The 15,572-nt window shown below is 41.5% G+C and overlaps 1 protein-coding gene across 1 annotated transcript in view; it reads left to right on the top strand.

Annotated features, from left to right (window-relative positions):
• The window catches only part of LOC103534463 (transmembrane protein 263), a 213,040-nt gene that overhangs the window by 13,926 nt on the left and 183,542 nt on the right, over positions 1-15,572 (top strand). Inside the window, exon 2 of the mRNA XM_030452228.1 lies at positions 122-212. Coding sequence (XP_030308088.1) covers positions 122-212 — 91 coding nt within the window. The remainder of the gene's footprint in view (positions 1-121; positions 213-15,572) is intronic.

The following is a 15,572-nucleotide window of genomic DNA, read 5'->3' as shown; positions in this document are numbered from 1 at the left end:
TTTCACCAGCTAAAATGATCTCCTTGTGTCCTTACTATCTGGTGTGTTATCTAATCTTGTAATCATTTCTGTGTTTCCTATCTGAACTTTCTCCAATTTACCTCCTGTTGCTGTTCTGCAGGGACCTACCTTGGAAACACAGATGGTGGAAGATGAAACTGAGACACCAAGTGAAGAACTGCCTCCCCATCTGCAGGAAGAGCCTCCTGAAGGTACAGTACTAGCAGCCAGCATAAACTCTGCATTAAATTGGAAATATTCTGACCAAGGCATTCTTATTTATTTGTCTATCTGTCTATCTGACTTGAACTTATTTCTGCCTACTTTTTAAAAGGATAAAGCTTTGTCAGTGCTGGCAGCTGAGCCAACCTCCCAGCCAGAGGTCTAGCCAGGACCTCAGCCTATTTTTGCGTTCAAAGAAACCTACACCCACTGAGGTGCAGACATTGTTCTGCATTCTCTTTAACAATATGGATTCTGAATAAAATTGTTCTCCTTGATGAGGAGAACATTGTTCTCCTGTCTGTAGGCTTAGGATTAAATTGCCTCCTCTACTGTCTTGTTTGTGATGTTTTGAGCCTTCATTAGGAAAGACTTCCTCAGTATTCATCTGTTCTCTCTTTACCCCTGTCTGCAGCATCCTGCTGTTGAAATTGTCCCCAGCAGAGTCTTGTCAAAGTTGGGTATTCTAGTGATTTTGTTTCTTTCCACCATCTCTCTCAGAAGCCAGCTCTAGCCATCTGAGGAGGAAGTAGTGAGACACAGTCAGTAGGAGGCTCAAAAATGCCAATTTTAATTAAAAACCTTGTTTGCAATGACATACCCTGGCTTTATATGGGGAACTGATTTTTCCCACTGTGTGGATGTTGCAGGTGTATAAATGCAACAAAATAGGTGTTGCTTTCTTTTGAACAGAAGCTGCTAACATTGCCACAAATTACATGTTTTGAGCTTTGTATCCAGTTCAATGACTTTTAAAACACATTCACTCATAATCATTGTGGACAACTTAAACAGCCGAGGAGAGCACTGAGATTCTTATTAGCAACTGACTGTTAAAATACCATGACACATCTCTGGGAAACATAAATGTGTTTTATATTGTTCTTTTAAGAGAATAAGATGCTGATGCAGCATTTATACTGTCAGCCTTTCTTCAAGAATATATGAACCAAGCAGGTGGTTCCATCCTTTTCTCTTGAGTGTTCTGTTACAGTTTTCTCATTAAGCTGTATTTTCTTGCTCTGTTTTCATATGTGCTGTGTTGGCAATTAGAATATATAAAAGGCACATTTCTTTTTGCAGCTCCTAAAAACCAAGAAGAAAATAAATGTGGAAGATGTTTGGATTACTATAGATATATAAAGAGGATACAATACTGATTTTTTTTTTTTTTTTTCTCCTAGCCTAGACATCATGTGCTGGAATGTGAAACATAGTAGATCATTTTGTCTCATCAGTTTATCAGGAATAGTCTTAGATTTTGGACTTTGGCTTTGAATTGTGTAATCAGAAGGGGTTTGTTTATTTATTTATTTATTTGTTGTTTTGGTGGTGGGTTTTTGGGGGGGGCGGGCTTGGTTTTTTTTAATGTGGCTAAGTATTTTTGCAAACTAGGTTTTTGTAATTGAAAGCATTTGCTTCTGCTTGCAACCCTGTTGGTTTGCATGATGATGAAAAATGTCGATATTAATATTTTACTTCTGTGTCTTATTGGGTGGTCTAGGAGAAGTTTGTACTCATTTTGCTGGTGTGAGGAGTAAAAACTGTAAGAGTTGAGCTGATGTGGTTAAGCAGTGGTACAGTAGATGTTGTGGGTTGTTTTAAATCTAAGCTCAGTATGTAGTTTTTACCCTTACATTCATGTTAGGAATAGCTAAATAGGAGGAGTATTGAGAGCAGAATGGAAACTAGAGCCTGCTTGGGAGAAGGGGTGGAAAAATTGCTCTGAGAGAGCCATCAGGATTATCCTGAATTTACAGCTGGCTCTGTGTGTTAGTGGAGGTGTAGCAACAGGAGTCTTCCATAGAAGCTGCTGTCTACCAATACAGACCAACCAGAATTACTGTGAAGATAATGTAGCTGCATGAATTATTACAAATACCCCATGAAATAAGTAGATATCTCCAGTTGCTTTACCATTAAATGTCATTAAGTTCTGTCTTCTTCTTGTTGCTCTTCTGCTGCTATTGTCACTGCTGACTCTTGTTTCCTGGTACTCAGGAGCTGGAGGTCGTCTGCTCCTGGTAATGAGCACAGAAGGGATGGAAAGCTCTCCTGAGCCTGTATCTTTCTAGCACAATCCATTATTTCACCAGATTGCATCATAGTGACTTCATTTTTTTAGCTTGAACTAGAAAAGAGGGGAGGTAGAAGCACTGTGCTGTATAAATATTGCAGTAAAATAAAGGTTTACCCTTCAGGGTCTGTCATGGTTCTGAATAGTGCTGCAGTGTGGACTTCTGCAAATAAAGGGACAGTTTTCCAAGTCCATCCTGTGTATAACTGAGGTGAACAGGTGACTGTGTGGGTAATGAGCAGTGTGGGACAACAGGTGCTGGTGTTGGTGTAGTGTGGCAGCCTGTCAGTACTCGAGAAAAGATTAACCAGGAAATCCCCGAAGTTAACCAAGATACCTGTGTGTAACCTGAATCCCTTTGTTTTACCTGTGTGGAACCCGAATCCCTTTGTTTTACCTCCTGTCGAAGTGAAATTTTTTATTTAAAGAAGTCGAGAGTAAATGAGTAAAAAGTACAGCTGGGGTAAGATGCTCTACGTGACAGTACGTGTCAGGAAGGCTTTTTATGCCGTGGTTCAGCTGGGTTGGTGCCGGTTATCGGTCGGTGCCGGTATCAGTGGTGCCGATATAGGTGGGTGCCGGTATCGGTGGGTGCCGGTGCTGTCAGTATCGGTGGGTGCTGGTATCGGTGGGCGCCGGTGCCGGTGGGTGCAGGTAATGCCGGTGGTGGGTGCCGGTGCCGGTACTGGTAGTGCCGCCGGTGCCGGTGGGTGCCGGTATCGGTGGTGCCGGTGCCGGTATCGGTGGTGCCGGTGCCCAGCCCGTCGTGAGGCGTTGTCCGCGGGGGGGCGCTGCAGGCACGGAGATGGCGCCGGGCCCGGCCCGGTCCGGTCCCCTCATGGCTCCGTCTGAACACCCGCCTCACACGGGGCTTGCACACATCGCGGGGAAGCGGGGAAAGTGTTTAAACCCATTAACTTCTTCCCTATAAGCGACTTTCTGGCATTAGGAGCAAAGCTGCCCACACTTCCTGCCTCAGGCCGGCTGTTTATCCCCTGGTGATCCCTCACCTCTTGGCTTCGTGATCCATCTGAGCACATTTTTATTTTTTCAAGCGCTTTCATCTTTCCTTTCTCTTCGAGCTTAATATCTTTTTTTCCCCCCCCCCCCCCCCCCCCTCCCCTCAGAGAAAGGACGATTGAAGGGCAGCAGTGGTGATCAGCATGGGGAGTGCTGCTCAGGATGCTGTGCTTGGCAGTGCACAGGGGGCTCTGAGAGGTGAGAATCTGCTTTAAGTGATAGGAACAACTTTCCTCTTAGCAAGGATTCAGCACTGATGGTTTGTGTTCCCCCATGTTTGAGCATTTCAGGGGGATTTTATGGGATCCCAAATGTTTGCTGTTAACTGGCAGTCTGATTGTAGTGACAGGTTGAGTTCCCCAAGTACAGCAACACCTTGCCATATCTACTGCTGTTTTATCCACTGTTTCAGAGTTCTTGTTGCTGAGAGTTTAGAACAGTGCACTGTTAATTGTGATAATTGCCTCACCTTTCTGTGTTTTTCTGTTAAATTACCAAAAGAAAGCTATGGCTATGAAATATGATGGTGTTTAAATCTTCTGTAACATTATTAGTTATGAAACAGCAGCATCTCCTTTGTTGGACAGCTTGGATCTTGATCTCTTCTATTTGATGAATCAGTGACCCTGCCCTTATTCTTGCTTTTCCATCCTGTTGCCAGTAGATTAAGGGAGCTGATCCCTCCCCAGCACTGGTGAGGCCACCACGCCTGGGTGTGTAATTCTGGGCTCCACAGTATGAGACATGGACATACTGGAAAGAGTTTTTTGGCTACAAAGACAACTAAAGGGTCAGAGCATCTCTTCTATGAAGAAGGGCTGAAAGAGCTGGAACTTTTCAACCTGGAGAAGAATCAAAGGGGGACTTTTCAGCATATACAAATACCCGAAGGGAGGGTGTAAAGAGGGTGGAACCTTCTTTACTTTTCAGTCATGCCCAGTGAAAGGAGAGGTGACAGTGGATGCAGACTGAAACACAACTGGGCGTAAGGAAACACTTTTTCACTGTGAGTTTGACCAGGCACTGACATGGGCTGCTCAGAGAGGTTGTGGAATCTCCCACCTTGGACATATTAAGAAGCTGTCTGGATGTGACCCTGCTTGAGCAGGGGAGTAGGACCAGGTGATCTCCAGAGATCCCTCCCAACTTCAACTATTCTGTGATGCTCTACCTCTTCTACCTCTGTGAGTTTAAAAATCTCTTTTTATGGAGTTCCTGCACACATCCCCCACCTATAACACTGATTCCTATGGAAAAAGTAGCTTTATCAGTCTAACTCATCAATGTTACACATTTTGGGAATGCATTCTTGGTAGATACTGGGGTAAGATTGCAGCTTTGGCCCTACATTGCTTGCTAGTACTTGCTATACTAATGCTTAGTGCAAGGTGGTACAGTCTGATTGAAATTAGTGTCATTAATTAACAGCAGTAGCTTCTTTTGGGAATTTACAAATCAGTTCTATTTTCCCTGGTCTTCAAATACTAAGCATTAAAATTTTATCAGCCAGCATACTATGACCACTGTGCAATGAGCACGAGTCTTTTGTCTGAACCATCTGCTATCTCTTCTGCAGTTTTCAGACCTAGCAGAGGGACACCTTCTTTGTTGCAGACAGATTGGGCCTTGTAGAGTAAAGCTTTATTAAAAGCAATGGGTTTTAGCAGCTTGGCAGTATATAAAAAATCTTAGAAAATTTAGTTTCCAAATAACTGTGGTGTTCTTAATTCAAAGTGTTTTACACTTGCTGTGGGTGAAAAGCACACACTGATAGTTATTGTAAATCAGATGATTTGCACCAATTTAGAACATAGTATCCTGTGTGAGCCTTCTAATCTGTCTCCATGGAGCTCCATAGAGCCTTTTCTACTGGTTTATATCTTGTTCAAGATAAAAGTATACTGCATATTTCTGTGGGAAGCTTTAAGACGCCATATCAACAGTCTGGGATTCTCTGATCCAAAATATCTGGGAGTTTGTGGATTCAGGTTTGTCTTTGGATAAAATTATTTTACCAAGATTATTACCTGTACAGATGTAGTTTTATTAAAAAAAAAAAAAAATGTTTGAGTTTCAACTGAGGTACTTCCTTGCATATGAAATTTCTGAAATTAATTAGACTTTTAACTTCATACTGGGGTAATGTTGGAGTATTCTCTTGCAAGAACATGGCAGGTTCTTGAAGCTAGCAAATGCCAGATAAACCTGGCTGTTTGAACATCTCATTTGAAAGGAGTTCAAGTCCATGATATAGGTGTCTAACTTTGAAAAAGTACATTCTTATAAACAGATCCAGTTTTCATCTGGATACTTTTCCAGTTAGTTTGCTTAAAAAATTCTTTACTGAAAACAGTCTCCGTCAGAGACAGAACTTTAGTGTTGGGCCAAATGTTTGCTGCAGTAAATGCCATACCAAGATTTAAATGTTGCAAACTTGAGCTGCAGCATGGTTTGTATTCCCCTGTTGCAAGTAATGTTTAATATGTTGATTTCCTTACTCCCCACTTAAAAAAATATTGTGCAGTTAATAGCAACTCTGTTTCCTTTCAGTGTGAAGTTCTTCTCTGGAAACTATTGTTATTTCTGGTATAAAGTAACTCAAATGCCTGTGGCACATCTGGTACACTAATACATGCTCCCAGACTAATATCTTCAAGTTTTGAGAAGCTGGCAGTGCAAAACTGGGTTATTTGCTAAGCCCTCCTCTGCTTTCCCAGGTCACATCACTCTTTAATGTGCCACCTTGTGAGGTCCAACATCCTCACAAATCCTGCTCCAGAGGAGCTCTTTAAGTGATCTGGTTTTTTGTTTGCATTTCTTTTGTTTGTTTGCATTTCTTTTGTCCAGTTGTCAGCTGGGAATGTTCTCAGCCTGGATTCACCTCTACAGTTCTGTGGTCTTCATAACTAAAGAAAAAGACTGGGAACTGGTACACCTATAATCTGTTTCTAGCTCTACTATTGACTCCCTCTGTGGCACTAGAGATAAGACTAACCGTAGCATTCTTAGTATATGAAAGGGAAATTACTATTGTTAATAATAAATAAGATGCTATAAAAGCAAACTAACTTATTCAGCTTTTAGAGGTAGAAGATGCTTGAAAATTGAAATAGAAAATGTGATTCTAATATAGAAATAATACAAGACTTTGCCGTATGCATAACTCGCCAGGCTTTTTTTTTTTTTCCTTTTTCTTTTTTTCTTTCTGTCCTCAGAGGGGTAATTTGACTTGTCAGATAACTTCATATAGAAAGGCAAGTTTCTTAAAAAGCAGAGAAAAATTAGAAATGAGACTGTCTGTCCTTTAGAGCTGGGATTTCCTGTACCTGGTGTGTTCTCTTAACTGTAAAAGCATTTCCTGAGCTGCTTCTGTAAATGGCCGGAGGCTGAAGAGCAACGTTTCAGTATTGTCTGTCTCTTTATAAGGCACAGATTCTGTGCAGCCATCCTTCTCTGTTGGCCCAAACACTTCTTTTTTCTGCAAAAAGGAATGACCTGGAGCATCAGCTCAATCTTCTGCATAAATCTACCTTAGTATTTCTGGTAGAATTCTAAAACATTCACATCTGTCTGAGTTCTAGTACTGTTTCTGTTTATTTAAACTCTCGAGTGGCTACCTCATGCTTTATTTAATTTTGTTATCAGGGGGAAATCACCAAACTGAAATGGGAGTAATATTCAACCAGTGTCTGTGTGTGTACCCTTTCTTCCTTTTTTCACACCTCCTCCCCCAACCTCTCTGTGTTACTGCAGCCATATGCCTGCTACTGACAACAACCATGTTCCACTCAGCAGCTGTGTTACGTGGTCTCCTAGAAACAGTCTGAAAGCTGTTTAAATTGTTTTTTATTCCACTTCTTCCTCTGCCCTGTTCTTTCATCTTCACTATTTTCATATGATATAATGAGGTGTTACTTTGACAGCTCAGCATCCCTTTTCTCTAGCCTGCTTCATGCCCTGCAAATCATTCTGTCACTGAGTCTTGTATGTGCACACAACATATGCTCTTAATGGCAGCATTAATAGCCTCCAAGTGCCTGGCAGATTCCAGAAGAAAGGTTCTTATAACTTAAGTGTGGGAAACCTCTTATCAGTGGATCTTGTTAATACAATAACATTGTGAAGTGAGTCAGTAACCATCTGGTTTTCCTTGAGGGTATTTGCACAGAAAATGGGGCAACAATAGTTATACCATTTGCCTTGGAACAGTAAGAATAAGGGATGTGCATCATCCAAATATAAAGATATTTCAGGGTGAAGGGCCAGTGGGAAGCCTCTGTCAGAAGCTGCATCTTTATCAATTGCTAGTGAGTGTGTTTGATTCTAGCAATAGAGTTTTGAACTGCAGGAGTGACAGAAAATCTGTTTCATCAGGAAAAGCAATGTACCTTATTACCTGGCTGAACCAGCAGACATTTTTCACTGTTGTGTACTAATTAGAGACACAAAATTAAAAATGCAGGAGTATATCCTTTCACAATGTATTTTTCATTTTTGAGGGGCAAAGATACTAATGTAGACATTCAGCCAATTATTTTTCAGGAAGTCTTTTGGACTTGTAGTCCTGTTCTAGTACTGAATTGATCCAGATGACTGGTTTTACCACTGTAGTGGTGAAAAAGGAAGTGATTCTTCTTTGTTTCTAATGGACTGAAAAAAGAGGCAGGCAAGTCTCACTTATAGCTAGTCTGACATATAAAATAAAAATGAGAAATGCAGTAATTCCAGGTCAGGAGTGAAACCGGATCTGTCTGTAAGTGTGTTAACAATGATGATGCCATGAACTGCTAAACTATCAGAGCATTATAGCAGGCCATTAAATCATAAGGTCGGTACATGAGGCTGTTAATTCTGCCTCAGAACTGAGTGAAACACCCAGTTAACATTTCATAAACATCTGTAGTCTTGACCTGGATGCCTGACTTGATTTCAGCTTTTCATGAACAATTTGAGCCACTGCTTTGATTACCAGTATGGTTGCACCAATCTGGCCTCTCGTGGACTGATCATTTTGGATCACTAAAACAGCCCTAACCTAAAGAGTAGGTTTCTTTACAGAGCAGTTTATGAACTTAATAATGAGCTGTAAAAGTGAGGGATTTTGTGGTAATCTTGCCCCCTGGGATAGTAGTGTAGAAAAAGAAAATTTTCATCTACCTTGAAATTGTGTAGAAGTCTAGACTAACTTTTATAGAAAAAGCCTTGTTCTAGTATGTGTATTTGGAATTCTTTCTTTTATTTTGTTTTCTGATCACAGTGAATATCACTGCATGTTCCTTATTAATGTGGAGGATTCTCAAGCTATTGTAATACTTCTTTGACATACTATAGGAGATCTGTCCTCTTTCTATCTGGCTGACACTTGCCCAGTCAGAAAGAGCTTAACTAAGGCTACATTTTATGTTTACTCCTCTCTTCTTTCTTTTGCCCTCTCTGTACCACTGACATACTACTGTGTTCAGTTTTTGCCAAAGGTATTTAATATTCAGTAAAATATATATAATGGAAAAGTTTTATCTGGCTATATATTTTTAGATCTTGTATTGTGAAAAATCAGGATATTTTTTTTCTGATCATACTCAAAAGGAAATACTATATTCTTCTTATAAAATACTAAATTCAGTTTGCAAGTAATGCTAAAAATTTGACCAGGATATTTCTGTGAATTCTGAGAGGGATTGTTAAAAGAATGTTTTGGAATCTTCTTACAGTAGAAAAAAGAGATCTGTAATATTGAACTGTAAAACATTTTGTGTCTAGCACATGAGACTTGGTCTTTGAAATAAATGAGGTGTTCAAAAGATGAGCAGTTGACATTTAGCTGTATGAGCCATTCACCAAAACACCTGTTCATCCCTTTAAGATTCTAAGAAAGAATCTAGTAATATGGTTAACTTCTGCTTTTTTTGCCTTTCTGGAACTTACATTTTATTGTAAAAGTATAATTAAAATAATAATAATAAAGGTTCTGCCCTATGCAGATGTTCTAAGTCCATAACTAGTTTCTTTCCTTCCCCTCCTCCTCTCCAGACTTCTCCAGAGATTTGTGGGTGGTGGGGGTGGGGGTGTTCTAGATTTTATTTTTTATTAGTTTGCTTTCCTTTAGAAAGCTCCTGTATCTCTTGAATGCAAAACTGAAATAATTCTAGCTAGTTATTTGAAGTCATCCTCTTTGGTAAAGCCAGTCACTTGGATCCGTTCAGTACTAGGAAGTATGATTGTATAGACTGCCCAGTACCTCTCACTCATCCCTCCAAAAGCCAAAGAACAAAATCCTAAGATTTAATACAGTGTTACTACAATATGTCAAAGTTAGGGCTCACTCTGGGAAATGCAAATTGAGGCTACAAGTTTGGTTTAGTGTTTTTACAGCTTGTGAATGTTATTGTTACTGTTATTGCAGTATTTTGTTCCTAACATCTTGAGGGCTATTTTTTGCCAAAAATATTTGATTTATTTACCCAGGCAAATGGGTTAAGCGCTTCCAGTTTGTGGATCTTGTACCTTTATGTTGAAAAAGAGAAAAACACATTTACCAAGTCTGAACAGTGTCTAAAATTCTGCTTTACATAATGCAAAGAAACCTGTTTCCTCTGAGATCTGCAGACACTTAAAGATTGTGATTAGCTGAATATGATAGCAATAAAGTGCAGTTTGGTCATTTGTTTGAGCTTAATGTATGGCCACACAGGTACTGAATGGGATGTCCCTACATCAGCCCCGGCTGCATGTTACCAGTTTTCCCTCACTGCATGGCTCTGTGTGTTTGGCTCCTGACACAAAAGCAGCAGAGCACCCAAAGAGAAAGTGGAGACATAACCAGGGTGAGGTAACATCAACATCATCCCCATGAACCACAGACTGAAGGGCTGTGCTACTGAGTAGAGCCTGTAGGATGTGAGCTCGTGTGGAAACTAAGGACAGGTGTTGGGTCTGGTGTGTGCTGTGGGACTCTCCTGGCTTCCTCTTTAACTTTAGGAAGGAAGAAAGGGGCACAGCTTGAGGTGTCATTAAAAACCTCTGTGGTAGTGTACAGAAGGTCATCTTTTGATGCCTGTGTTTCTAGCAACTTCAGTGTAACACAATAATTAAGAGAGTGAGGAAAGCAGAGGGATCTTGGCTTTCAAACTTTTCCTTCTGGCTCTGATCCAAGTACCATTAATATGACATGAGATGTTTTGTTGGTATTTGATTAACTGGGAGGCTTGTTCTTGTTTTGTGTGACACATTATAAGTTAACCACCCGGCATGCTGACATGTGCGATTAAAAACAAACACTTAAAACTAAATTGAGAAGCTGACTGCCAAGTGCTTAGCAGGGAGGGGCCTGAGCAGCCTTCCCTCAGGGGCTTGGCTGGGATAGACCATACCAACTTTTCCATTCATCAGGCCTTAGCAACTTGTGAGTTCATTCTTCTGTTCACTTCTATTTATTTTTTAAAATTTTTCTTCAGCTGTTTTGTGGCACTGCAATGCTCCTGATAAAATTTGGGAATGGCAAATGTCAAATCAGAGTTGCACTGTTGAAGCAAGCTGCTCTGCAGTGGTCACTGTGATGTGAGCTGCTGCTCTTCTCTGGTCACCAGCAGCTTTGTGCTGCTGTGCTCCTGTCCTCTAGAGCAGTAGCACTCACCAGCTGCAGGGTTTTGCCATTCTCCTGCCATGGCCAGGGCTGTGGGCAGCTTGGCCCAGGCTTTCTGCCATTGGCCCAGTGGTGACAGGCACCATTAGAGCAACAGAGCAGCCTTACTTAGCTTATTAAGTTTATACAAGCTTATATTGGCTGCTTCCATGAGTTTAAATTCCAGGGCATCAAGAGTGTGTCTGGACTTATTTTATAATTAACTGATTTTTTTATTTATTTTTTTCTTTAAAGCAACCAAAACAAACTTGAAAAATCAAAAAATGCTTTTGTCTTTGGTTCCCTTCTTCATTCTCTTTACAGTAAAGTTTTTAACCTCCTCTCAATTGTCAGGGACCTTGATGTGTAAACCATTCCACATTTCCAAGTCAGCAGCTGGATGTCTATAAAGAAGAGGCTGAGGGAGCTGGGGGTGTTCAGGCTGGAGAAGAGGAGGCTCAGGGGAGACCTCATCACTCTCTCCAACTCTCTGAAAGGAGGTTGGAGCCAGGGGGGGGTTGGGCTCTTTTCCCAGACAACTCTCAGCAAGACAAGAGGGCAGGGTCTCAAGTTGTGCCAGGGGAGGTTTAGGTTGGAGATTAGAAAGAATTTCTTTCTGGAGAGGGTGATCAGCCATTGGAATGGGCTGCCCAGGGAAGTAGTGGATTCTCCGTGTCTGGAGATATTTAAGAAGAGACTGGATGTGGCACTCAGTGCCATGGGCTGGGAACTGCAGCAGTAGTGGATCAAGGGTTGGACTTGATGATCTCTGAGGTCCCTTCCAACCCAGACGATTCTATGAAGCATTACCCAGACAAGGAGCTGGGTTTATGGGTACTAAATATCCAAAGGACCAAAAACCAGAGCACACAGTAGCCATTGCTGAAGTCTTGATAACTCTCAGCTTTATTTTCAGACCTGAAATGTGCTTCACAGCATAACAAGAAACCTTCTGCGGATTCAGTGGGCACTTTCAATTCCACTTAAAGCCTGGTGTGCCCTCTGACCGCTTCCAGATAGATGTGCAGTGTTTCTGAAAACACTGTTTGGAAATTCAGATCTACATCATGTGGCATAGCCTGGAGTTGGATGGCCTCAGAAGCTCTTTCTGGAGGGAAGAACCATCAGAAGTTCACTTCTCTCCATCAGGAGAGGTGCATGGGGAAGGTGGGTGCTCCTCATCCCCTCCGTGGGGTGTGCAGTGGTTGCTCCAATGCAGAGCTGCTGTGGTAGGGCTGTACTTGTTTTGTCAGCTCTGCAATTGGAATGCTTTTGTTGTAGTTTGCCTGCTGGTTTATTCCTGAAGCAGAGTATCCTAGAATCATAGAATTGGCTGGGTTGGAAGGTTCCCAGCCCATGGCACTGAGTGCCACATCCAGTCTCTTTTGAAATATCTCCAGACACGGAGAATCCACTACTTCCCTGGGCAGCCCATTCCAATGTCTGATCACCCTCTCCGTAAAGAAATTCTTTCTAATCTCCAACCTAAACCTCCCCTGGCACAACTTGAGACCCTGCCCTCTTGTCTTGCTGAGAGTTGCCTGGGAAAAGAGTCCAACCCCCCCCTGGCTCCAACCTCCTTTCAGGGAGTTGTAGAGAGTGATGAGGTCTCCCCTGAGCCTCCTCTTCTCCAGCCTGAACTCCCCCAGCTCCCTCAGCCTCTCCTCACAGGACTTGTGCTGGATCCCTTCACAGCCTCCTTGCTCTTCTCTGGACCTGCTCCAGCACCTCAATCTCCTTCCTGAGCTGAGGGGCCCAGAACTGGACACAGGACTCAAGCTGTGGCCTCACCAGGGCTGAGCACAGGGGCAGAATCCCTTCCCTGGACCTGCTGGCCACGCTGTTCCTGATCCAGCCCAGGATGCCATTGGCCTTCTTGGCTACCTGGGCACACTGCTGGCTCATGTTCAGCCTCTTGTCAGTAGTTCCTTGATTGATCAGTGACTCTGTGAGAACCTGTTCAAAGGTAATTTGGGGAAGGGGTAAGCAGGTCTTGTGTAAAGCTATCTTGTTCTTCTTGAACGCTGCTATCTGCTTTCTTTTCCTTTGAGACAGGTGCAGGAGAAAAATCTTGAAATGTACCTGCTCATTTCCAAATTGAGATTTTAGTCCTTTTGCTTGGCATGATTTTTATTTTTTTTTTCCCAGGGGAATGAATTTTATGCTTGTGATCATGGTCTGTGACTAGAGTAGAGGGAAAACAGCAGCAGCAAGTGAGCTGTTGGGAGGAGACACACACATTTTCCTGCTGCTGTCATGAATTGCAGCCAGAAAGAGAAATCTATAAATACACTGAAAGTATGGAACAAATAAGAGTTTTTCCAAATTGTTGGAGTCTCCATGACCTCTCAGCAGTTCTTTTAAATGACTGTGAATTTATGGTAACTTCTGGCTTTTTCAGAGTCAAAGATCAGAATGTTTTTTTCACCTGACTTCCCTTCCTCCTGCAGCATAAAAGAAAAAATTTAGGACCTCAGATGGAGATGAGGCGGGTCCTGTGAGGACAGTTTGGAAAAGAAGTATTCTGACAGCCTCTCTGAAACACCTAGTTGGAGCCCATTAGTAGTCACAGGTTTGATTTGAGATTATGAGAAGGCTTTTAGTTCAGAGAAGCCAACCATACCCTGACTTCACTTTGTCCTAAACAAGTTCTTGTTCTCAGATGGTCACTTGAGTTAAATTACATCTCTCTGCCACACTGGAAAACAGATCTGTGAGTAATGAGTAGGCAGGAAAGCAATCTACTACTACTTGGAGTGTCAAGATTACATTTAGGCCATTACACTTGGTAAATAGGGGAGGAATCTTTGAATTGCACAACAACTTTCAACTGTAGATCTAGCTTGTGTTTCTAACAATTATGGTCAGATTTTTCCTTTCAGCCCTCCAGAAGTAGAACTCAACCTCGTGTTTGACAACTTGAAGTTCCACACTTTTTAAAGGCAGGGCCTGAGGAGTGAGCCTCACCTCATGTGTTTTTTTCCATTTCTAGTGCTAAGTTTGGAGTGAACACTATTTGAAAATAAAGCTGCCTTGATTATACCATGGCAAGATATCCTTCTTTTCTAGAGAAAACAACACTGTTAAAAAGTAAAGCAGCAAATCCATGTGAAGCTGGGTGACTTTACGAAAAGCAGGGAGGAAATACAGGAAGGGAAGAGGTAGGTACAACTCACTCTAGTCAGTATTTTGACAAGAATGACCTTAAATGAGGTTTTCCCCCAGCAGACACTGAAGACATCTTGACCTTTTTAAACTCTGATTTATTCATCATGGAAATTAATTTTGTACCTCATCCATTCTGGGACTGGTGGGCAGGAGTAATTTCTCTCTCAGTACAGACCAGAACACTGTGGTAGAGACTTTGTTTGCAACACTGACAGGGGCAAAGTGCCATCAACCACAGAGTTAGCTCAAGAAAAATTTTTACTTTCAGTCTTGCACTCTAACATGTGTGAGATGTATGTGTAACAGCAAGATGGAGGGAGGGTTACTGGATTGTATGAAACTTGAGTGATGAATTTCTTCTACTGGCTGAAATCACAAGTAAAAGGAATATTTGTGATTTTACTTGAAAAAACTCAAGAAGGGGCAGGGGGAGAGGGGGAGGAAAGCAGTGAAAATCATTCCCCCACCACTAATCCGACTAATGTTTTGTTCTGTAACACAATTTTATGAATCTTTCACTTGCAGATACATTCCTTATCATTATCCTTTTATGCTGAATTCATTTTGGACAGTTTTCTTGTCACGTGGATATCCTTGAAAGTGGTAATGGCCAGTCTTTTAGAAGGAGCAACTATAACAAGTTTTTGTTTCAAAATACTGCTGACAGATCTGTTTTCTCAACTACTTTTTCCTCATGTATGGCTTTGGGGAAAGAGTGGGAAATGCAGGAAGAGAAGAATAAGAGAGTTGAACTGATGCTAAAGAATTTAACATTAATGTTGTCAGTGTATTTCAAAATCTGCAAACACAATCAAATCTGTATCCATGAAAATCAGCAATTTTACAAAAACCCAAACGCAAAAACTAAGAATGTGAGGAGAGCATCTGTAGAGAAAAATTTCATAATGAGAGGGTTTGTAAACCCTCAGGGTTTTTTTCAGTCACAAATGAGGTACTCACTTGCTCTGGTCACTAAGGAGTCATTCTATTAGCCCACTGTTGTAGGGTCATCCATTATGAGTTGTGCTGTCTGTTGGAGGTTTTGGTTTTTACAGGCAGGTTTTGGGTCAGGCCAGATGGTGACAGCACTTCTAGTTTGCAGTTCTTTGCTACTGACCAAAAACGTGTTCAGGAAATGAGTAAATTAAGTGTCAGATATAGTGATGGGAGAGCATCCAGAAATAAAGGAGGAGGGAGTGATGAGAAAGACAAACACGTGGATACTGGCCTCAGCAGAATAACAAAATTTTCCATTCTAACCTTGGCATCTTACATGATGAACTGCAGTTCCAGCACACAAATGTTTTGCAAATTGTCACACAAACCATTTCTGGCAGTCCAATCTTGCTGTTCAAGCATTTTTTTCTACTACAAGGTGAAGCCCACATAAAGGTGGGTAGCCCCTATTAGATGATATAGAGCTCTTTAAAGAATCTTTCTGAAGTTCAATATAATCAATTCCCA

This window comes from Calypte anna, chromosome 5A (assembly GCF_003957555.1).
Source record: "Calypte anna isolate BGI_N300 chromosome 5A, bCalAnn1_v1.p, whole genome shotgun sequence".
NCBI classification, from domain to species: domain Eukaryota; kingdom Metazoa; phylum Chordata; class Aves; order Apodiformes; family Trochilidae; genus Calypte; species Calypte anna.
Note: the sequence above shows the minus strand (reverse complement) of the source record. Positions and strands in the feature narration are given on the sequence as shown.